This window comes from Coregonus lavaretus, assembly GCF_964263955.1.
Source record: "Coregonus lavaretus genome assembly, chromosome: 24".
Lineage (NCBI taxonomy): Eukaryota > Metazoa > Chordata > Actinopteri > Salmoniformes > Salmonidae > Coregonus > Coregonus lavaretus.
Genome location: NC_140011.1, coordinates 2,840,646 through 2,866,385, shown reverse-complemented (window position 1 = coordinate 2,866,385; position 25,740 = coordinate 2,840,646). Strand labels below are relative to the sequence as shown.

Here is a 25,740-nt window from a genome sequence, read left to right as displayed (position 1 = left end):
CCTATCCACCAGAGAATGGGGTTGGGGCTGGGACGACAAATAATTAATTAATTCCCACAAAGTCCCAGGAGCTAGGGGAGAGATTGCCTATGGCATGAAACATTTGTTTTTGTTGTTGACAGTTAAAACAGATAAATTGTGTTTATTTGTGATGCGACTGGGAGGGGAGTCAGCGTGGGTATAAGGAATGATGAGTTGGCACTGTGAGGCCGTGTTAGTGAGCCGCGTACTCAACTCAATCTATGGTTGTGTGTTACACAGACACACACAAACAGACACAAACCCCAGCACACACACAAAAAACTGAGACAGGCATACACACTCAAACTCATTTTGTTTCTGGTGTCCTTTGACAGCTCTTTGGTCTTGGCCATAGTGGAGTTTGGAGTGTGACTGTTTGAGGTTGTGGACAGGTGTCTTTTATACTGATAACAAGTTCAAACAGGTTCCATTAATACTGGTAACGAGTGGAGGACAGAGGAGCCTCTTAAAGAAGAAGTTACAGGTCTGTGAGAGCCAGAAATCTTGCTTGTTTGTAGGTGACCAAATACTTATTTTCCACCATAATTAGCATATAAATTCATTAAAAATCCTACAATGTGATTTTCTGGAAAGAAAATTCTCATTTTGTCTGTCATAGTTGACATGTACCTATGATGAAAATTACAGGCCTCTCTCATCTTTTTAAGTGGGAGAACTTGCACAATTGGTGGCTGACTAAATACTTTTTTTCCCCCACTGTATATACGGGTTGAAAATGGCAGATTTGGGCACTGATAAACGCCTAAATTGGAATGCAGTTGCTGTACAGTAACATGCTATACATGACGTCAGAGCTCTGGTTCTGCGCTTCACAACGCTGTATGGGTTTTGATTGACAGCCGTTCTAAACATGGGCACCTCGCGGGACAAGAAATTGCCCTCATCCCTCCCGCTAAATGGGCTAATTTAGCATTTTTTGTTGTTGTCCGAGTTAGGGAAATGCTGTAAATTAAGAGGACTATATGTACACTGAACAAATTAAAAATATAAAAACGCAACATGTAAAGACCTGCCACCCGGGCAGCTGATGAAACTGTGGGTTTGCACAACCGAAGAATTTCGGCATTGTGAAAACCTAACACTGTAATATTGTATTTTCGAACTTAGCTAAACAAATTGACAGTTTTTGGATTGCGTAAACAACAACAGTAATTGTGTAAGTGCGGGGATGCAGGGTTTTGTTCCAAACAAAACTACAAGCGTGCTTGCTCTAAATCCTCAACAGCACAGCTAGGGGAGCCAAAAAAGTACCTTATAGTTGAAGACTCTTCTTTGAGTCATAAAAGTGCATTGCAATTACTTGAACTGTGCACACTTTGGAGAGGTGTGTGGCTACTTGGAGACACCAGCTAGTCCTCTCACTCAAACCCTTGTCATGTTTTTGCCTTATGTTGCACCTACTCCACATTTTCCAGGAATATTCTTATCATGTTACTGAATGTATCCAGAGTTTTTACAGATTTGGTTATCAACAAATGAGGCGAAAAGTACAGTAAATGTAAAATTCACATAAAACCAACAGTGTAATGCTTTGATTCAGTCTTGTGTCAGGTGAACTGTTGTTTCCTCACCTAATAATTTTCCTATAATCTCATAACTGTTCCCTTTCAATTGCTACCATAGTTATGCACATACTTTTCATATTTCTTCTGTAAGAAACATTTCAATTTAGCCCTATTCATATAGGCCAATTCTCACGGGTGTAAAGGGTTAAACAACTTCAAGTATCAGAATATACATAAAATATGACTTTAGGGTCCATTTAGAAGTGGTCTTATAAATAATAATGATAATGATAATAATAATGTAGGGGGTGCTTATATTTGTCCTGTTACACACAAGTGTGCAATGGAAATGTATATATTTTTTTTGATTATAGATTTCAGTTCAATAAAATAATAATTAATCATAAAAGTATCCTAAACAATTATAATAGTCACAAGACTACGTGGTAGTATTCATGTATATAGTGTAATGCATAATATAATCCAAATATAATAGTCACTAAAATAATTAGAATATGTCGTAGTATTAATAGCAGCAGTAGCCAGGCACTTGCATATGAAAGTACCTATTTCAATTTGCCACTCAGAAGGATGCAGAGGCTTATTTTACAGAAATGACCGGGTTGTTAGTTTTAACAACTGCATATGTCGTAAAGTGGCCAGGGAGCAATAATCGTTCATCATTATTTAGGCACAGGGACAGCTTAGCCATTCAAGCCACAGGACTAGGAAAGAGATTTCGAGGGAGCGTGTGTGTGTGTGTGTGTGTGTGTGTGCGCGCGCATGCATGTTCGGTCCCCAAGTCCAAGGTGTTGTTCAATTTGCCCTATTGCGTCACCCCCTTCCCTACCCCCCCCCCCCCCCCCCCACTAAACCCCTGTGGACTATGCCTTAGTTTTAATTGCTGTAACTTCCCCCACCCATCACCCCTCTGCTTCTCTTGCCCAACCTCAAAACAGCTATACTGGATGTGTAGTGGTGTGTGTGTGTTTGGTTGGCGGAGCTGAGCTGCTGTACCCTGCCACTTCCTTCCTGCCTGGCTGAGACTCGCCACCCCTGGGGCCTCCCCTTAGACTCCGAACTGGCAACCCACCCCCCCCCTACCCTCTCTCAGCTTCAACCCTCTTTTTTCACTCAGTACATCAAACCCATCTGACACTTTGCTCAAGCCCTAATATAGTCCTCGCAGCGCTTATTCTCCAGACCCTGCCTGCTAACATCAATGGGGCAAGGGGGGTTGGAGGTAGGAGGAGAGTGTAGCAATGGTAGCTCAAAGGGACTTGGTGGACTAACCTCCAGCCTCAAAGGGCCCAGTTTGGCAACAGATAATTGGGCCCAGGAACGGTTCCCTGACGAGATGGGTACATTCTCACACAGGCATGTAGGGGCACACAAACACATACACACACATGCACGCACAATGTTCACACTCACGCACACACACACACACACACTCAACCCCACACTTAGAAATCAGATGGGGGCCGGAGGGAGGGATAAAGGGAGGACGGGGGTCAGTGGGGGGAAGTGTAGTATGCCAATCAACAGGAATGTCTCATCTCCATGTGTTATTCTCCAGCGATTTTAGAAAATGTATATAATAGCAAAGCACTGTAATAAAAGTAAACAAATAATAAAAAAAAGGGAAATTAATATCTTCACTACCAGCCTGCCCCCCGCTTTCCAAACCTCTCCACATAGAACCCACCACCCCCACATCCCTCTCTCTCTCATTAAAAGCATTCCTCACTCATTAAAGCATTTCAATGAGTGTCCAACATCCGCCGTCGAGTGATGAAATGCTTTAATAAAAGGTGGCCATATTGCTACTTCATTACAAGGAGTGTGGTGCAGTGCCCCCTCATTAGATGTAATAACACAGGCAACACTCATTTGTCTCAATGAGACTCCTTTTACACAGTTATGGATTTTAAATGACTGCCAGAGCAGCAACTCGGGCCCTTCTGGCCAGCGGCGGAAAAGCAAAAAGGTGCGTTGTCTGCGCTTCGTCCCAGAGTGTGAACAGATGACATGAAAAAGGATGAGAAATGGATGAAAAAGGGATGGGGGTGGGAGACAGAAATCAACAAATGACGAAAACAAACAAAAGTCATTAACCAGGGCCCTCTGGCGCATTACACTTCACAAGCGGAACGTCGGCTCGAGTAAGTCGCTCTGGATAAGAGCGTCTGCTAATTGACTAAAATGTAAATCTTCAGAAAGCATCGTGGCTATTTCTATTGTAATTGTTCAGGTTTTATTGCAATGGACCCTGTAGTGAACTAGGCTTTCTGGGGCCATAATGCTCAAGTCCTGACTCCTTCAATTCTCCCGTTACTTTCTCAGTCGCCTTGAGAGATACAAACTAGATTGAATTAAAGATACCCGGCTAGATAAAAGATGAGGGGTGTTGAGGGTGTAGAGTAGAGGGGGACCGTGGGGTGCCTGTCTTTAAGGGATTGAAAATTCAAGTAGGTCTTCCTTCGCGCACATGACCGTGGAGTTAATATATGTACACATTTATCAAAATCCGGCCTTAAATCATAAATACAAGGGATAATGTATGCAAATCCGGAGGGGTTAAAGAACAAGCAATTATGGAGCGTATCTTTTTTCTCTCTTTTATTGTCTGTTTTGAATCCATCCATGCTAACACAGGCAAGAAGAAAAAGTGAGAGGGAGAGGGGATGAACAACTGCAGGGGATGAAGAGAAGGGGTGGCATTGGGCCCTGGGCATGCATATTCAACAGGATGGGATTCGAGAAGAGAAGGGGGAATCTTGCATCAGGCAATGTGTGGATACCTCCACATGGCTGGTCCTCATGGGGAGGTTAGGGACAGAAGTACAGCGGAACCCAGCAAGGTGAATGGAAAGGGTGGCAGATGAACGTGCCCATAGTTAGCTCATGTTTCTTTTAGCTAGCTACACAACATGTCAACATATCAGTAGTTCATCATCTATTTGGGAGGAACATTACCCACTACAATGTTCAAGGGCTGGTTTCCTTAATCTCACGAATGCCTAGCCTAGACTTTTTTTTTTTTTCACCTTTATTTAACCAGGTAAGCCAGTTGAGAACAGGTTCTCATTTACAACTGCGACCTGGCCAAGATAAAGCAAAGTAGTGCAATAAAAACAACACAGAGTTACATATGGGGTAAAAAACATAAAGTCAGAAATACAACAGAAAATATATATACAGTGTGTGCAAATGTAGCAAGTTATGGAGGTAAGGCAATAAATAGGCTATAGTGCAGAATAATTACAATAGTATTAACACTGGAATGCTAGATGTGCAAGAGATTATGTGCAAATAGAGATACTGGGGTGCAAAAGAGCAAAATAAATAACAATATAGGGATGAGGTAGTTGGGTGGGCTAATTTCAGATGGGCTGTGTACAGGTGCAGTGATCGGTAAGGTGCTCTGACAACTGATGCTTAAAGTTATTGAGGGAGATAAGAGTCTCCAGCTTCAGAGATTTTTGCAATTCGTTCCAGTCATTGGCAGCAGAGAACTGGAAGGAATGGCGGCCAAAGGAGGTGTTGGCTTTGGGAATGACCAGTGAGATATACCTGCTGGAGCGCAGACTACGGGTGGGTGCTGCTATGGTGACCAATGAGCTAAGATAAGGCGGGGATTTGCCTAGCAGTGATTTATAGATGGCCTGGAGCCAGTGGGTTTGACGACGAACATGTAGTGAGGACCAGCCAACAAGAGCGTACAGGTCACAGTGGTGGGTAGTGTATGGGGCTTTGGAGACAAAACGGATGGCACTGTGATAGACTACATCCAATTTGCTGAGTAGAGTGTTGGAGGCTATTTTGTAAATGACATCGCCGAAGTCAAGGATCGGTAGGATAGTCAGTTTTACGAGGGCATGTTTGGCAGCATGAGTGAAGGAGGCTTTGTTGCGAAATAGGAAGCCGATTCTAGATTTAACTTTGGATTGGAGATTCTTTATGTGAGTCTGGAAGTTGAGTTTACAGTCTAACCAGACACCTAGGTATTTGTAGTTGTCCACATACTCTAGGTCAGACCCGTCGAGAGTGGTGATTCTAGTCGGGTGGGCGGGTGCCAGCAGCGTTCGATTGAAGAGCATGCATTTAGTTTTACTAGTGTTTAAGAGCAGTTGGAGGCTACTGAAGGATTGTTGTATGGCATTGAAGCTCGTTTGGAGGTTTGTTAACACAGTGTCCAATGAAGGGCCAGATGTATACAAAATGGTGTCGTCTGCGTAGAGGTGGATCTGAGAGTCACCAGCAGCAAGAGCGACATCATTGATATACACAGAGAAAAGTGTCGGCCCAAGAATTGAACCCTGTGGCACCCCCATAGAGACTGCCATAGGTCCAGACAACAGGCCCTCCGATTTGACACACTGAACTCTATCTGAGAAGTAGTTGGTGAACCAGGCGAGGCAGTCATTTGAGAAACCAAGGCTATTTAGTCTGCCAATAAGAATGCGGTGGTTGACAGAGTCGAAAGCCTTGGCCAGGTCGATGAAGACGGCTGCACAGTACTGTCTATTATCAATCGCGGTTATAATATCGTTTAGGACCTTGAGCGTGGCTGAAGTGCACCCGTGACCAGCTCGGAAACCGGATTGCATAGCGGAGAAGGTACGGTGGTATTCGAAATGGTCGATGATCTGTTTGTTAACTTGGCTTTCGAATACTTTCGAAAGGCAGGGCAGGATGGATATAGGTCTGTAGCAGTTTGGATCTAGAGTGTCACCCCCTTTGAAGAGGGGGATGACCTCGGCAGCTTTCCAATCTCTGGGGATCTCAGACGTTATGAAAGAGAGGTTGAACAGACTAGTAATAGGGGTTGCGACAATTTCGGCGGCTAGTTTTAGAAAGAAAGGGTCCAGATTGTCTAGCCCAGCTGATTTGTAGGGGTCCAGATTTTGCAGCGCTTTCAAAACATCAGCTGTCTGAATTTGTGTGAAGGAGAAGCGGGGGGGGCATGGGCAAGTTGCAGCAGAGGGTGCAGAGTTGGTGGCCGGGTTAGTGGTAGCCAGATGGAAAGCATGGCCAGCTGTAGCAAAATGCTTGTTGAAATTCTCGATTATTGTAGATTTATCGGTGGTGATAGTGTTTCCTAGCCTCAGTGCAGTGGGCAGCTGGGAGGAAGTGCTCTTATTCTCCATGGACTTTACAGTGTCCCAAAACTTTTTGGAGTTAGTGCTACAGGATGCAAATTTCTGTTTGAAAAAGTTAGCCTTTGCTTTCCTGACTGCTTGTGTATATTGGTTCCTAACTTCCCTGAAAAGTTGCATATCGCGGGGGCTATTTGATGCTAATGCTGTACGCCACAGGATGTTTTTGTGCTGGTCAAGGGCAGTCAAGTCTGAGGAGAACCAGGGGCTATATCGGTTCTTAGTTCTGTATTTTTTGAATGGGGCATGTTTATTTAAGATTGAGAGGAAATTACTTTTAAGGAACAACCAGGCATCCTCTACTGACGGAATGAGATCTATATCCATCCAGGATACCTGTGCCAGGTCAATTAGGAAGGCCTCCTCGCTAAAGTGTTTTAGGGAGCGTTTGACAGTGATGAGGGGTGGTCGTTTGACCGCGGACCCGTTACGGACGCAGGCAATAAGGCAGTGATCGCTGAGATCCTGGTTGAAGACAGCTGAGGTGTATTTAGAGGGTATGTTAGTCAGGATGATATCTATGAGGGTACCCATGTTTACGGATTTAGGGTTGTACCTGGTAGGTTCGTTGATAATTTGCGTGAGGTTGAGGGCATCTAGCTTGGATTGTAGGATGGCTGGGGTATTAAGCATATCCCAATTTAGGTCACCAAGCAGTACAAACTCTGAGGATAAATGGGGGGCAATCAATTCACATATGGTGTCCAGGGCACAGCTGGGGGCTGAGGGGGGTCTGTAGCAAGCGGCAACAGTGAGAGACTTATTTCTGGAAAGGTGGATTTTTAGAAGTAGAAGCTCAAACTGTTTGGGCACAGACCTGGATAGTATGATAGAGCTCTGCAGGCTATCTCTACAGTAGATTGCAACTCCACCCCCTTTGGCAGTTCTATCTAGACGGAAAATGTTATAGTTGGGGATGGAAATTTCAGGATTTTTGGTGGCCTTCCTGAGCCAGGATTCAGACACTGCTAGAACATCAGGGTTGGCAGAGTGTGCTAACGCAGTGAATAACTCAAACTTAGGAAGTAGACTTCTGATATTTATGTGCAAGAAACCAAGACTTTTGCGATTACAGAAGTCATCAAATGATAGCGCCTGGGGAGTAGGAGTGATACTGAGGGCTGCAGGGCCTGGGTTAGCCTCTACATCACCAGAGGAACAGAGGAGGACTAGAATAAGGATACGGCTAAAGGCTTTAAGAACTGGTCTTCTAGTGCGTTGGGTACATAGAATAAAGGGGGCAGATTTCCGGGTGTTATAGAAAAGATTCAGGGCATTATGTACAGACAAGGATATGGAAGGATATGAGTAAAGTGGAGGTAAACCTAAGCGTTGGGTAACAATGAAAGAGATAGCATCGCTGGAGGCATCAATTGAGTCGGTCTCCGCGTGTATAGGGGGAGGGGCAAAGGAGCTATCTAAGGCAGGTTTAGCTAGGCTGGGGGGTCTACAGTGATATAGTACAATTAATTTAATACTTAACTTGGATTCAAGAAACCGACCACTTGGTATTTTATTAGCATGCCCATTAGCTTTTGCGAAAGCAGCAGCTACTCTTCCTGGGGTCCACAGGAAACATGACATAATACAGAACATTAATAAGAACATCTCAATAACAGAACTATATAACAGCGCCTTCGGAAAGTATTCTGACCACTTGACTTTTTCCACATTTTGTTACGTTACAGCCTTATTTTATTTAATTTTTTTATTCCTCAGCAATCTACACACAATACCCCATATAATGACAAAGCGAAAACAGGCTATTAGAAATTGTTGCTACTGTCTTCAAAATAAAAAAACAGAAATACCTTATTTACATAAGTATTCAGACCCTTTGCTATGAGACTCAAAATTGAGCTCAGGTCCATCCTATTTCCATTGAAAATCCTTGAGATGTTCCTACAACTTGATTGGAGTCCACCTGTGGTAAATTCAATTGATTGGACATGATTTGGAAAGGCACACACCTCAAGGACAGAACACCTGTCTATATAAGGTCCCACAGTTGACAGTGCATGTCAGAGCAAAAACCAAGCCATGAGGTCAAAGGAATTGTCCGATGTTCACTCTAACAGAGCTCTAGAGTTCCTCTGTGGAGATGTGAGAACCTTTCAGAAGGACAACCATCTCAGCAGCACTCCACCAATCAGGCCTTTATGGTAGAGCGGTCAGACGGAAGCCACTCCTCAGTAAAAGGCACATGACAGCCCGCTTGAAGTTTGCCAAAAGGCCCCTAAAGACGTTCAGACCATGAGAAACAAGATTCTCTGGTCTGATGAAACCAAGATTGAACTCTTTGGCCTGAATGCCAAGCGTCATGTCTGGAGGAAACCTGGCACCATCCCTACGGCGAAGCATAGTGGTGGCAGCATCTTGCTGTGGGGATGTTTTTAAGTGGAATGGATTGGGAGACTAGTCAGGATCGAGACAAAGACGAACGGAGCAAAGTACAGAGCGCTAAGGACCTCAGACTGGGGCGAAGGTTGAACTTCCAACAGGAACCAGATCGAACATCTCTGGAGAGACCTGAAAATAGCTGTGCAGCGACGCTCCCCATCCAACCTGACAGAGCTTGAGAGGATCTGCAGAGAAGAATGGGAGAAACTCCCCAAATACAGGTGTGCCAAGCTTGTAGCGTCATACCCAAAAAGACTCGAGGCTGTAATCGCTGCCAAAGGTGCTTCAACAAAGTACTGAGTAAAGGGTTTGAATACTTATGTAAATGTTATATTTTGGTTTTTAATTTTTTATACATTTGCAAACATTTTTAAAAACCTGTTTTTGCTTTGTCATTATGGGGTATTGTGTGTAGATTGATGAGGGGAAAAAAACATTTAATTTAAAGGCTGTAACATAACAAAATGTGGAAAAAGTCAAGGGGTCTGAACACTTTCCGAATGCACTGTACATTTAAAAACGGCACACAGCCTAAATATCAATACATACAGTACTAGTGCTGACCCCAATTAGTTGACTGGTCGATAGGCTGTTGGTCGTAGTATTTAGTCAGCCACCAATTGTGCAAGTTCTCCCACTTAAAAAGATGAGAGGCGCCTGTAATTTTCATCATAGGTACACGTCAACTATGACAGACAAAATGAGGAAAAAAAATCCAGAAAATCACATTGTAGGATTTTTTATGAATTTATTTGCAAATTATGGTGGAAAATAAGTATTTGATCAATAACAAAAGTTTCTCAATACTTTGTTATATACCCTTTGTTGGCAATGACACAGGTCAAACGTTTTCTGTAAGTCTTCACAAGGTTTTCACACACTGTTGCTGGTATTTTGGCCCATTCCTCCATGCAGATCTCCTCTAGAGCAGTGATGTTTTGGGGCTGTCGCTGGGCAACACGGACTTTCAACTCCCTCCAAAGATTTTCTATGGGGTTGAGATCTGGAGACTGGCTAGGCCACTCCAGGACCTTGAAATGCTTCTTACGAAGCCACTCCTTCGTTGCCCGGGCGGTGTGTTTGGGATCATTGTCATGCTGAAAGACCCAGCCACTTTTTCACTCAAAATCTCACGATACATGGCCCCATTTATTCTTTCCTTTACACGGATCAGTCGTCCATGTCCCTTTGCAGAAAAACAGCCCCAAAGCATAATGTTTCCACCCCCATGCTTCACAGTAGGTATGGTGTTCTTTGGATGCAACTCAACATTCTTTGTCCTCCAAACACGACGAGTTGAGTTTTTACCAAAAAGTTCTATTTTGGTTTCATCTGACCATATGACATTCTCCCAATCCTCTTCTGGATCATCCAAATGCACTCTAGCAAACTTCCGACGGGCCTGGACATGTACTGGCTTAAGCAGGGGGACACGTCTGGCACTGCAGGATTTGAGTCCGTGGCGGCGTAGTGTGTTACTGATGGTAGGCTTTGTTACTTTGGTCCCAGCTCTCTGCAGGTCATTCACTGTGTGGTTCTGGGATTTTTGCTCACCGTTCTTGTGATCATTTTGACCCCACGGGGTGAGATCTTGCGTGGAGCCCCAGATCGAGGGAGATTATCAGTGGTCTTGTATGTCTTCCATTTCCTAATAATTGCTCCCACAGTTGATTTCTTAAAACCAAGCTGCTTACCTATTGCAGATTCAGTCTTCCCAGCCTGGTGCAGGTCTACAATTTTGTTTCTGGTGTCCTTTGACAGCTCTTTGGTCTTGGCCATAGTGGAGTTTGGAGTGTGACTGTTTGAGGTTGTGGACAGGTGTCTTTTATACTGATAACAAGTTCAAACTGGTGCCATTAATACAGGTAACGAGTGGAGGACAGAGGAGCCTCTTAAAGAAGAAGTTACAGGTCTGTGAGAGCCAGAAATCTTGCTTGTTTGTAGGTGACCAAATACTTATTTTCCACCATAATTTGCAAATAAATTCATTAAAAATCCTACAATGTGATTTTCTGGATTTTTTTTCTCAATTTGTCCGTCATAGTTGACGTGTACATATGATGAAAATTACAGGCCTCTCTCATCTTTTTAAGTGGGAGAACTTGCACAATTGGTGGCTGACTAAATACTTTTTTTCCCCCCACTGTATATATATACTGTAAATACAGTACCAGTCAAAAGTTTGGACACACATACTCATTCCAGGGTTTTGCTTTATTTTTACTATTTTCGACATTGTAGAATAATAGTGAAGACATCAAAACTATGAAATAACACATATCAAATAATGTAGTAGCCAAAAAAAGTGTTAAACAAATCAAAATATATTATATATTTGAGATTCTTCAAATAGCCACCATGTGCCTTGATGACAGCTTTGCACACTCTTGGCATTCTCTCAATCAGCTTCACCTTGAATGCTTTTCCAACAGTCTTGAAGGAGTTCCCACATCTGCTGAGCACATGTTGGCTGCTTTTCCTTCACTCTGCCATCCGACTCATCCCAAAACATCTCAAATTGGGTTGAGGTCGGGGGATTGTGGAGGCCAGGTCATCTGATGCAGCACTCCATCACTCTCCTTCTTGGTAAAATAGACTTTACACAGCCTGGAGGTGTGTTGGGTCATTGACTGGTACTGAGCTTGTCTGATGCTTTAAGCACACTGTTTGATGAAATAAGACACAATAAGACACAAAATCATGGCATTAATATGGAGATTGTCCCCCCTTTGCTGCTATAACAGCCTTCACTATTCTGGGAAGGCTTGTTGGAACATTGCTAAGGGGACTTGCTTCCATTCAGCCACAAGAGCATTAGTGAGGTCCGGCACTGATGTTGGGCGATTAGGCCTGGCTCACAGTCGGCGTTCCAATTCATCCCAAAGGTGTTCGATGGGGTTGAGGTCAGGGCTCTGTGCAGGCCAGTCATGTTCTTGGACACCGATCTTGACAACCCATTTCTGTATGGACCTCGCTTTGTGCACGGGGCATTTTCATGCGGAAACAGGAAAGGGCCTTCCCCAAACTGTTGCCACAAAGTTGGAAGCACAGAATTAGAATTTCCCTTCACTGGAACTAAGGGGCCTAGCCCGAACCTTCAAAAACAGCCCCAGACCATTATTCCTCCGCCACCAAACTTTACAGTTGGCACTTTGTATTCGGGCAGGTAGCGTTCTCCTGGCATCCGCCAAACCCAGATTCGTCCGTCAGATTGCCAGATGGTGAAGCGAGATTCATAACTCCAGAGAACGCGTTTCCACTGCTCCAGAGTCCAATGGCGGCATGCTTTACACCACTCCAGCCGACGCTTGGCATTGCGCATGGTGATCTTAGGCTTGTGTGTGGCTGCTCAGCCATTGAAACCCATTTTATAAAGCTCCCAACGAACAGTTATTGTGCTGACGTTGCTTCCAGAGACAGCTTGGAACTCGGTAGTGAGTGTTGCAACTGAGGACAGACGATTTTTACGCGCTACGCACTTCAGCACTCGACGGTCCCGTTCTGTGAGCTTGTGTGGCCTACCACTTCACGGCTGAGCCGTTGTTGCTCCTAGACGTTTCTACCTCACAATAACAGCACTTCCAGTTGACCGGGGCAGCTCTAGCAGGGCAGAAATTTGACGAACTGACTTGTTGGAAAGGTGGCATCCTATGACGGTGCCACGTTGAAAGTCACTGAGCCATTCTATTACCAATGTTTGTCTATGGAGATTGCATGGCTGTGTGCTCGATTTTATACACCTCTGTCAGCAACGGGTGTGGCTGAAATAGCGAAATCCACTCATTTGCAGGGGTGTCCACATATTTTTGTATATATAGTGTATGTAGGTCAAATGGGGAGAGGCGTTGTGCTGTGACGTGTTGCTTTATGTGTCTTTTTAAACCAGGTTTGCTGTTCATTTGAGCAATATGAAATGGAAGGGAGTTCCATGTAATAATGGCTCTATATAATATTGTACACGTTCTTGAATTTGTTCTGGATTTGTGGACTGTGAAAAGACCACTGGTGGCATGTCTGGTGGGGTAAGTGTGTGTGTCAGAGCTGTGTGTAAGTTGACTATGCAAACAATTTGGAATTTTCAAGTTATGCAGTCAGTCTCTCCTCAACTCTTAGCCAAAAGAGTCTGGTATGCATAGTACTTATATTAGCCCTCTGATTACAATGAAGAGCAAGACAAAACGCTCTGTTCTGGGCCAGCTGCAGCTTAACTAGGTCTTTCTTTCCAGCACTTGATTGGACAATAATCAAGATAAGGCAAAACTAGTGCCTGCAGGAATTGCTTTTTGGAGTGTGATGTCAAAAAAGCAGAGCATTTCTTTATTATGGACAGCCCTCTCCCAATCTTTACAACTATTGAATCTTTATGTTTTGACCATGACAGTTTACAATCTAAGGTAACGCCAAGTAATTTAGTGTCTGTATAACCTCAAGATAAAGACTAATAAGGCTTTTATAAAGAATTCACTCTGTACTGGCGACCCATAGTTGAGCCACAGCCATATTGAATTATTCCGTGTCAGGAGGGGTAAAATTATTTTTGGGGGCAAATCTCCATAAGACCTCGTAGTAGGTCTCTGATGTATATTTCTGCCTCTTGGAAGTCAGGAAGGTGTTCATTAGGCACAAAACGTTAGAAAGTAGACTGACAAAGGGAGGGATTAACTGGACTGCTCCAATAAGAACCTCTCATTTTCCATTGCAAAGTGTTTTTAAATGTTTCCAGTTGCATTCCCTAATGAACACTACCCAGGCAAATACATTGGAAAACAACCACTTGCCCCTCCTGCTCTCTCTCTCTACCTCCCTCCATCACTCCCTTCCATCCCTCCCTCTTCTCCTGCTCCAGATGCTTAACTGTTGCTTTCACCTACAGCGGTAGCTGACACCATATGTGCAGCCAGGTGTCCCAAGGAGCCGACGCCAAGCCACGCTAAGCTGAGCCACAATTAAGAGATACACCCCAGACCTTCAGACAAGCACACGGAAAACCGCATCACAAATATCTCCCTTCAGGATGAAGACACAATATGCAGACAGATTTTCCCCACACTGCGTAATGACGGGTTTACTAGTGCTTGGGATTAACCTGGGCTTTGCAAATCTGGCATCAGGTCGAGGTGTGATTCTATATTCATCCTTAGCATAGAGCTCGGATTAGCTAACATCAGTTTACCTGAAGGATAAATGTGCATGGAGTAAAATGTAAAAACGGACCTGAGGTCAGTTCTTTGGGGAAATGTACTCATACACCACAAATCTATCCTATGTCACATGGGCTTGACAGGTTGCTGGCGTTGGTGATATGGTGGTGAGTTATGGGCTGGGTATGTTTGTTAATTTTATCCAAGCGCACATTTTGCTTCAGAAAGAGATGACTTTGTCTAAAGTGGACATTTGGGCGGCAGGTAGCCTAGCAGTTAAGAGCGTGGGCCAGTAGCCGAAAGGTCGCTGGTTCGAAGACTAAGGGGAAAATCTGTCAATGTGCCCTTGAGCAAGGCACTTCACCAGAATTGCTCCTGTAAGTCGCTCTGGATAAGAGCATCTGCTAAATGACTAAAATGGAAATGTAGATTTTCCTTTAGATAAGAGCTTTTAATCACTCTATTGCAGGTTGTTGATAGATTATGTGCCAGGTGAGGTTGTCATGGAGATCAGGGGTCATGATTGGTGGTTGGTTACAGGACTGTACATGACCAGCAAAACACCACACACATTATGCCGTTGTAGTGTCAGCCAGCATGCAAAAAAAATTACACATCAACAAAAACTGTGCTCATCCTACGGTATCAAGGGCAGAGCACATCAATGAGCTGCAGACCAAAGAGAAAACTTCCTGCCGTTTGTGTGTGTTTGCATGTGTATGTGTGTGTGTTAGTGTGTGTGCAAATGTGAATATTCAACACCCCTGTTTACTCTCCCTCCATTTTCCCTTTCTACTTTCCCTTTTGGTAGAAGGTCACCTACATTTGAATATTCCCTCATTAAAAGCACCACGATTCTGCCCCCTTTGCCGGGGAAGTTAAAATGGTCTAGTGGCACGCTGCAGACTACATCAAAGACAGCCCGACTTCAAAAAATGATCTCTCTCCATTACGGGAAAAATGTACCTCGTTGCATTAAGTTGAGGAAAACAGGCAGCAGCTGCCTAATTTAAAGGATTCAAAGCATAGGGTTCACTGCGATGTGGCTGTGTCAAAGAGGATGGAGAGAGAGAAAATGAGGGAGAGAGTGAGAGTGAGGAGAAAAGAGACTCGGGCGAGAGCTTTGTTTTAATTATGAGCGAGGGAGCGGTTGGAGAGAGAAAAAGGAGAGAAGCGAGGGGAGTCATTCCATGTCATTTCAGCAAGACATGACACCCACCATCTCAGATTGTTCTGAAATCGTTTCTGCAGTTAGAAACAGATAAGATCAGCATTCCTGAAACATTATTTTGTTTACATTTCATTTGATCTCTGAGAAATTGAGTTAATTGATTGCACCCAAATTGGCCATTTAAATTTTTTGGAGTCACATAATATTCAATAAATATAGCACCCAACATCCGATTTGAACCAAACTTCTTCCTACCATTGAGTAAGAGGAATCCAATAAAATGCAAAAAGCCACCCACGGACCCCCCACACCTCATGCCAATACCACCACAACAACCAGTATATAGAATAATTTCTCTATGTCTGCCGCTTGGAGTATTGCTTCTTCATTCTTCATAATGTATTCCCTGCGAATATGGAGATGTTTTTTCCCCCCGTTCAAATAAAATAGCCATTGAAGTCGCTTGCATTATTTACCATACAGTGGGGAGAACAAGTATTTGATACACTGCCGATTTTGCAGGTTTTCCTACTTACAAAGCATGTAGAGGTCTGTAATTTTTATCATAGGTACACTTCAACTGTGAGAGACAGAATCTAAAACAAAAATCCAGAAAATCACATTATATGATTTTTAAGTAATTAATTTGCATTTTATTGCATGACATAAGTATTTGATCACCTACCAACCAGTAAGAATTCCGGCTCTCACAGACCTGTTAGTTTTTCTTTAAGAAGCCCTCCTGTTCTCCACTCATTACCTGTATTAACTGCACCTGTTTGAACTCGTTACCTGTATAAAAGACACCTGTCCACACACTCAATCAAACAGACTCCAACCTCTCCACAATGGTCTGTGTAAGGACATCAGGGATAAAATTGTAGACCTGCACAAGGCTGGGATGGGCTACAGGACAATAGGCAAGTAGCTTGGTGAGAAGGCAACAACTGTTGGTGCAATTATTAGAAAATGGAAGAAGTTCAAGATGACGGTCAATCACCCTCGGTCTGGGGCTCCATGCAAGATCTCACCTCGTGGGGCATCAATGATCATGAGGAAGGTGAGGGATCAGCCCAGAACTACATGGCAGGACCTGGTCAATGACCTGAAGAGAGCTGGGACCACAGTCTCAAAGAAAACCATTAGTAACACACTACGCCGTCATGGAATGAAATCCTGCAGCGCACGCAAGGTCCCCCTGCTCAAGTCAGCGCATGTCCAGGCCAGTCTGAAGTTTGCCAATGACCATCTGGATGATCCAGAGGAGGAATGGGAGAAGGTCATGTGGTCTGATGAGCAAAAATATAGCTTTTTAGTCTAAACTCCACTCGCCGTGTTTGGAGGAAGATGAAGGATGAGTACAACCACAAGAACACCATCCCAACCGTGAAGCATAGAGGTGGAAACATCATTCTTTGGGGATGCTTTTCTGCAAAGGGGACAGGACGACTGCACTGTATTGAGGGGAGGATGGATGGGGCCATTTATCGTGAGATCTTGGCCAACAACCTCCTTCCCTCAGTAAAACCATTGAAGATGGGTCGTGGCTGGGTCTTCCAGCATGACAACGATCCGAAACACACAGCCAGGGCAACTAAGGAGTTGCTCCGTAAGAAGCATCTCAACGTCCTGGAGTGGCCTAGCCAGTCTCCAGACCTGAAACCAATAGAAAATCTTTAGAGGGAGCTGAAAGTCCGTATTGCCCAGCGACAGCCCCAAAACCTGAAGGATCTGGAGAAGGTCTGTATGGAGGAGTGGGCCAAAATCCCTGCAGCAGTGTGTGCAAACCTGGTCAAGACCTACAGGAAACGTATTACATTTACATTTTAGTCATTTAGCAGACGCTCTTATCCAGAGCGACTTACAGGAGCAATTAGGGTTAAGTGCCTTGCTCAAGTATGATCTCTGTAATTGCAAACAAAGGTTTCTGTACCAAATATTAAGTTCTGCTTTTCTGATGTATCAAATACTTATGTCATGCAATAAAATGCAAATTAATTACTTAAAAATCATACAATGTGATTTTCTGGATTTTTGTTTTAGATTCCGTCTCTCACAGTTACATTTACATTTACATTTTAGTCATGTAGCAGACGCTCTTATCCAGAGCGACTTACAGGAGCAATTAGGGTTAAGTGCCTTGCTCAAGGGCACATTAACGTCATTTAGCAGACGCTCTTAGCCAGAGCGACTCGCAAATTGGTGCGTTCACCCTATAGCCAGTGGGATAACCACTTTACAATTTGGGGGGGGGGGGGGGGGGGGTTAGAAGGAACACTTTATCCTATCCCAGGTATTCCTTAAAGAGGTGGGGTTTCAAATGTCTCCGGAAGGTGGTGAGTGACTCCGCTGTCCTGGCGTCGTGAGGGAGCTTGTTCCACCATTGGGGTGCCAGTTGAAGTGTACCTATGATAAACATTACAGACCTCAACATGCTTTGTAAGTAGGAAAACCTGCAAAATCGGCAGTGTATCAAATACTTGTTCTCCCCACTGTAAATTAATGTGAAAGTACCAGTTTTTTCCCACTATATGCCGCTGATCCTGCTTCTGCCACAGCCTTTTCTCAATTTTGCTGGCCTCTTGTGTTTTTTAAACAGATCACAACATTTGCAACTTTGAGTAGAAAATCAATAGCTTTTGCTCATGATAAAAATACATTGTGTGGTCATACTCAAGTCAAGCCAGTCCTCCTTTTCCTATAAGTCCGATTTTAGCTAGCTAGCACAACGAGATGCAACAATTCAAGTTCTTTTTTCTGTCAAGAATGACGTTTGGCTTGTGATGTGATTGGTCTTAAGCCAAATCCAACCTGGCTTCCCTTGCCACTTTTTTTTGGTGCGCCAGGATCATTCACAGCTGAGCTCACTCAATTTAGCTCAAAACTGGTTGGCTATAAAAAATGTCTATTATCAAGGGAGGCCAAATGCTTGCAGGCTTCCAATGCATTCAGCGCTATGGGCGGCAACAACGTCATACTCTTTTTGACCCCACAGAGTATGATGTTGTATGATCATTTAAATTGGATTCCTCATGTCTTAATCATTGTTAGGAAGAATTATGCTCCAAATCGGATGTTAGGTACTATATTTATTAACGTTTTCAGGAATCCAATAAATTAAAATGGCCAATTTGGTTGCAATCAATTAGCTTAATTTCTCAAAAATCTAATTATATTTAAACAGAATAATATGCTTATCTGTTTCTAACTACAGAACCAATTTCAGCACAATCTGAGATGGTGGGTGTTGAAATCCTCTTGTTTTGATGTGGTTCTGAGTGATTGTTTACGACACTCTTTTACGACACCTGTGGTATGTGTGTGGCAATGGCAGAATAACATTAAAAACTTGTTAACTTTGAATGATGGCGATGGTTGTCTTTGCTCGTTGTAACCAACAAAGTAATATACGGTACCAGGAGTGAAAATCGTGTTTTTTCTGTGAATGTTGGAGTTTATGAAAGTGCAATGGATGTTATCAAGCGACCAGAGGCTTTGAGCCTGGATGGGAATGTGGACGCAAATTGGAAAACATTTCGGCAGCGTTTTTTGCTGTATGTCTGCCATTGGAGTTACAAAGGAACTAGATTAACGTAAAGTTGCTCTCTTTCTTACTATAGCGGGACCACAGGCAATCGATATATTCGATACCTTCACGTTTGTAAATAAGGAGGATAAAGATGATTTTGCGGAGGTAGTGGATCAGTTTGATGCATATTGTTCACCTAAGAAGAACGAGACATATGCACGTTATGTGTTTCGCTGTCATATACAACAGCAAGGTGAAAGGTTTGACTTCTTTCTTACAGATTTGAAATTAAAAGCACAGACGTGACATTTTGTAGACCTAACCTCCTCTATACTTCGAGATCAGATTGTGTTTGGTATAAATGACTCCAGAGTTAGAGAAATATTGCTGCGGGAAAGTGAGTTACATTTGGACACTGCAGTAAAAATATGTCAGGTGAATGACCTGGCAGAATTGCATATTAAAACCTTTAGCTCCACATCAGCAAACACTACTATGGAGGTGGAAAGCGCAGCAGTGGATTTTGTAGACAAGGACACAAGGCGGCGCTATGAGTAAAGGAGCCACAAGCAATATGACTTTGACCAAAGGAGCCACAAGCAATATGACTTTGACCAAAGGAGCCACAAGCAATATGACTTTGACCAAAGGAGCCACAAGCAATATGATTATAATAGGTGTGGCACCAGGCAGCAGGCCAGGAAGTGCCCTGCCTTTGGAAAAAAAGTGCAAGGGGAAAAATTGTTTTGGAAAAAATTGTTTTGCAAAGGACAATATGGGAGACAGAATGTTCACACCATTGAAATGGAGGAGAATGAACAAAGTGATTTGTTTGTGGGTACTGTGGATTGCATGGAGGACGGGCAAGAACCATCACAGGTCCATACTGTAGCTAGTGACCACTGGGTTGTACCACTCGTGGTCAATGGTACAATGTTGACCTTAAAGCTGGATACGGGGGCTAAAGCCAACCTGATCAATATGTGGGATTTTCATGAGCGAAAGCACAAACCAGCCATCATGCAAAAGGCTGTGGCTCTCAAAGCGTACAATGGCCAAGCAATTGAGACTAAAGGTTTGTGTCAGCTAACTGTAAAGGGGATAACAAGAAGCCACACACTCATGTTTGTGGTTAAGCAAGTGTACACCATTAATGACCTTAACTGGCTGCACAGTGTTCAACGGGTGACAAGTAATCAACATGGTGAGGAGATTGCTCAAAGATATTCTGATGTGTTCACAGGATTTGGAGCATTGCCTCTCATTCGCTCTATTACTCTCACAGAGAATGCCAAGCCAGTGATTCATGCACCACGCAGAGTTCCGGTGCCACTACGGAAGGGTCTAAAGAAGGAGTTGGGAAGAATGGTGAAACTCAATGTGCTCGTGAAAACAGAGGAGCCAACAGACTGGGTCAATTCCATGAGAGTCTGTATGGACCCCAAGGACCTTAATACATGTATCAAAAGGGAGCATTTTCAGATTCCTAAGAGGGAGGAGATAGTGTGTGAAATGGCTGGCGCAAACAATTTCTCAAAATTGGATGCTTCAAATGGATTCTGGCAGGTGAGGTTGGATGCAGCCAGCACCAAACTGTGTACAGTCAATACTCCCTTTGGAAGATATTCCTTTAAGAGGTTACCTTTTGGCATAAGTTCTGGCCTAGCTGAGTGGTGACTGACAGTGGTGGAAAAAGTACCCAATTGTCATACTTGAGTAAATGTAAAGATTTCTTAGTAAAAAATTACTCAATAAAAGTGAAAGTCACCCAGTAAAATGCTACTTGAATAAAAGTCTAAAAGTATTTGGTTTTAAATTACTTAAGTATCAAAAGTAAATGTAATTGCTAAAATATACTTAAGTATCAAAAGTAAAAGTATTAATAATTTAAAATTCCTTATATTAAGCAAACCAGACGGCACCATTTTCTTGTTTGTACATCATTAAGAACCCACAGATGAGAATGGGACTGAGACAGGTACTAGCTAAACCCTCTGTTCTGTTGTTCCAGCCATCTTTCATCTTCTCCCTCTCTTTTTCTCTCTCTCTCTTCTACTCTCCTGGGCCTTGCTTCTCTGTCGTTCTGTGAATTACAAAGAGGGTGGTGAGAGAGGGAGTGTGGCATCGCGGCTCAAGGGAAGCCAAAAGGTTAGCCGTCATTACCCCTCCTCTCTTTTTTACTTGTTGTCACACTCTTTCACTACCTAACATCTCTCCTCTCTATCTAACATTCTCTCTCTCTACTTTCTTGTTCTTTCTCACTGTCTTTATCCCCTTCTCTCTCTTTCCCCCGTCCGTTCCTAGAGCTACGAGCAACGTAGGCCCTGTTTTCGAGACAGATTCTTTACTGTATGGACTACGGAACAAAGGTGGCCCGGGATTAAACATCCACTAACAACAAAGTATGTGGCTTTTCTTCTGCATCAAATAATTTCACAAGAGGGAAACAGAACTAGAGAGAGAGAGGGTAGTGGGAGGTTGCTATGCTTGGAATAAACAAGGCTAGGTGATTAGTGTGTGTGTGCTTGAGTGTGTGTGTGTGGCTGTGTGTGTGTGTACCTACACGAACGTGTGTGTGTGTGTGTGTGTGTGTGTGTGTGTGTGTGTGTGTGCACCTACGTGCATGCATGTGTACGTGTGTCCCTCTTGGTTAATATGTTTTTTTCCAACTAACAAGGCAACCTGAATTCATGTTTGACATTCCGTCTCTTTGAAGAGCACGCAGGACAATGAGTTCCAGTTGCTAGCTCTGAAGTTTCTATGGGCACAGCTCTATGGATCCAGGTCAATACACCATTGATTTAACACAGCCCTGGATGCTTGAGAAATGAAAGGAATTCATTTTGAATTAGCGAAAACATTCACCCTTCCTCTAGTCAAAATTACCTTTTCACATGCAACATGTAATCCTTTGTGTAATAAGCAAACAACAAAATGTCTACAGAATAGTTCTGTTTTTGTGCGAATATACACTGTGTAGGCAAACAAGGTTTTAGAGATATGCTAAATATGAATATATCAAGGAAGCATATGGCTATGGTGACTGACGTCGCAATTAGTCAACGGAGAGGAGCTCGACACCCACTCGTCGCTCGGCGAAGTCACAAACGAATCCACAGAAACAGGAGACACCGCAAACAACAAATATGTCTTGTTGTCTGAAGAAAGTTAAAGAGGGGGATTCTGCTCTCAAACAAACAAACCAAGAAAGCAACAAACCAACAAAGTTTTTTTTCTCTTTCAAAAATAACTTTGCAATTTCTCAAAAACAAAGAACGTTTTTTTGTCATGTTTGTATCAAGTTCAATTATTTATTTAGCTTTTTTATTTGTATTTTGTGAGCCACAATTCATTTATGAAGCTGCATGTGTCCGTCGTGTCCCAGTACACAGTAGTAGTGTAGTTGTTCAGGTAGCAAAGACAGACACACACACACATACTATACACACACGCGCACACACACACACACACAGAGAGAGAGAGAGACAGGGGGTCAAACCACCAATCGGTACCATCTCCCCCGTGCGCCCATAAAAAAAGACCCCAAAATGGCAAGCATTTAAAAATAAAAGGAGCCGATGAGCACACACACAAAAAGACAGACGACATCAAACAGCAAGAATAAAAATAGACCATACCAAGAAAAGTGAGATAGAAAGAGAAAGGGGGGTGCATAAAGCAAAAGGCAAAATAAAGAAAGGAAGAAATAAATGAGTGAGGGTGAAAGAGGAAGAGAGAGAGAGAAAATAAGAAGTTAATTATGCATTCCGGACCTGGTCGATGTAGTCCTCGGGGAATCGCCTCCGCACCTCCGGATCTGTAAATAATTGACAGATAATATTAATTGGCTTTGGATTAGTGAGCAGGCCGAGTAGAGCTCATTAATATTTGATCAGAGGATGAACGGGACCCTGGCAGGGGATCCGAGGAGGGCAGCTGAGGCTGCCTGGCTGATTAGGGGCCAGAGAGGGAGGTGTTACTACCCCCCCATCCCTCCTTCCCTTCCTCCTCCACCCCCCCACCAAGCCTCCACCAACCCCATCCTCTTCCTCGTCCTTTTGAGGAGAAAAAAAAAGGAAAGGGAGAGGATTTTATCCACTTTTCTCCGTTGGGGGAGACTTAGCTGTCTTGCTTAACCTCCTACTGGCACTCAATGGTATTTTTCTTTCCGTCAAAAGACTGCTAATTCTTTTATTTCAATTGATGGGGGTATTTTCATTAGGGAGTCAGCTGGAAAATCTACTGCCACTAAATCAAAGACATTTGACAATATTTCGAACAACCGAAGAACTGAACAATCCAAAAGCCTCACCCTTGAGAGGGCTGACTAGGTTCCATCACTGTCTGTCTACTAGACTAACCACAGCCACTAGACTTATAGGCTACATTACTAAAACACTGGGTATCTGCTCAGTACATTGAGGTTCCAGCGTCTGCCAAAGCCCCTACACCACCACGAAAGCTTCCAATTCAGAGACACTTCATTCAGAGAAACGGCCTTCCCAAACTCTCTGAAAGGAAAAGAAGCCAACAAGTGCTCAGCATATGTGGGAACTACTTCAAGACTGTTGGAAAAGCATTCCAGGTGAAGCTGGTTGAGAGAATGCCAAGAATGTGCAAAGCTGTCATCAAGGCAAAGGGTGGCTACTTTGAAGAATCTCAAATATAAAATATATTTAGATTTTATTAACACTTTTTTGGTTACTACATGATTCCATATGTGTTATTTCATAGTTTTGATGTCTTCCCTATTATTCTACAATGTAGAAAATAGTAAAAATAAAGAAAAACCCTGGAATGAGTAGGTGTGTCCAAACTTTTGACTGGTACTGTATGTCTTCAGAATCTGCCGGGTGTGTCATGTGTGTATAAGCACTTCGCCACCTGCCCGTCCTACCAGTCTAACACTCCTGCCCGTCTGCTCATCTGGGGGTCAATCTGCCAACTGCACGGGCACAGCTGTATCTCAGGTGTGAGTCAGTGTGAGTCTGTACATGGGCACAACATGGCACCCCCTGTCTTTGGCAGCTGTATAGGCAGGCAGAAGTAGCACTGAACGGCAACTCGATGGGCTAGCTGTGATGTTGATGAATGAGAGAAGGGTATATAGTTGGGATGGCTGCCAACAACAGGGCTGATGTGGTTGCTAAGGCTAATTCCAAATGATGGATGGTCTTCGGTCGTGAGAAACTGATTATGTCACTGATAATTTAAGGAATAATTTGAGTGTTTGTCAGACAGTTGTTTTGTTTAAGTTCAATATGCAAAATGATGAACCATTGCAAAATGTTACTTTCGTCCTCACACGTTAGGATGACTGTATACTATAAGTTCTCTTTCCTGTAATTGAGAATTGCTCTAGGGTAATACTCGTCAAACAAACGTAGTCTTTGACAAACAAGTCAGTGAATCTACAATGAAACAAAATGCTTAATAAGACCCAGCACTGAGGTAGTGCTTCTCTGCTCGGCTCACTCAACACGTGTCACCACCTCCGACAGAGACAGAGCATCAAACAGGAGTGTGGGCGTCCCATGCTTGGCAAAAGACCATGACAACCTTATGACGTGCCAAAATAGATTTGTTGTTTTCTTTTCGATCGCTCCAGGTTAGCTCAGAGGCAACGAACTTGAGCGAGATAAAAGTTAAAGACAATCCAAAACTCTCACCCTTGAGAGGGCTGACTAGGTTCCATCCCTGTCTACTAGACTAACCACAGCCACTAGACTTATACGCTACATTACTGGAAATAACGGGGATCTGCTCAGTACATTGAGGTACTGAGCAGATCCCCCAGTAAGAAACTGCTAGCCATTGGATGTGTAAGAATATTTAAAGATAAATACACAATTCAGGGAATTAACGATCAATGGAAATAGTTGTTTTTCAGTTCAACATCTGTTTAGAATCTGTGTAGGGGTTCCAGTCCGGGACTCATAGCTACATGTGGCAAGATCTCATTGGTCCAAATTGTCTATACATTGAGCCTGAAACGGGATACTTCGTATTTGGCCATTGGCCCAATTTGATTGCAAGGAATTCTAATTGATAAACCACAGGCTAGGCTTAGGTATAAACTACATCCTGTCTTTTTGTTCAGTGGAGAATACACTGAGGACAGGGAAGAATAAACATCTACCATCTACTTTCCAGCATAACAACTATGATTTGTTCTCTTTGAATAAATATATTTTTCTCCCCCTGATTTGTTTTGGGGTCTGTGTTATTGAAGAATTACATCAGCTGCAAACAGCTGAAAACTGCTAGATAATCAAGCACAAAAACAGTCATCTTTGGGAGTACAGAACCCTAGATATCAGCTGATCGCCCTCTAGTGGCAAAGGTATGAACTGCCAAAACTGCACAGTCAAAGAGGATAATAATTATTCTGTCAAGGATGTGACACAGTGTGTAAATGATAACACAGTGCAGAAAATTAACCTCTAAGGGATCGGTGTCCAGTATGCGGGACGGTTGAGCTAACGTGCGCTAACGTGATTAGCATGACTGTTGTAAGTAACAGCAAACTTTCCAGGACATAGACATGTCTTACAGTGGGGGAAAAAAGTATTTAGTCAGCCACCAATTGTGCAAGTTCTCCCACTTAAAAAGATGAGAGAGGCCTGTAATTTTCATCATAGGTACACGTCAACTATGACAGACAAAATGAGGTTTATTTTTTCCAGAAAATCACATTGTAGGATTTTTTATGAATTTATATGCAAATTATGGTGGAAAATAAGTATTTGGTCACCTACAAACAAGCAAGATTTCTGGCTCTCACAGACCT

General features: G+C 43.2%; 1 protein-coding gene across 1 annotated transcript in view; it reads right to left on the bottom strand.

Moving 5' to 3' along the window:
* Positions 1-25,740, bottom strand: part of LOC311099362 (DENN domain-containing protein 1A-like) — a gene marked incomplete at its 3' end in the record, with an annotated part of 209,290 nt that overhangs the window by 131,463 nt on the left and 52,087 nt on the right. Inside the window, exon 3 of the mRNA XM_084140078.1 lies at positions 22,724-22,767. Within this exon, the coding sequence (XP_083996204.1) occupies positions 22,724-22,767 (44 nt within the window). The remainder of the gene's footprint in view (positions 1-22,723; positions 22,768-25,740) is intronic.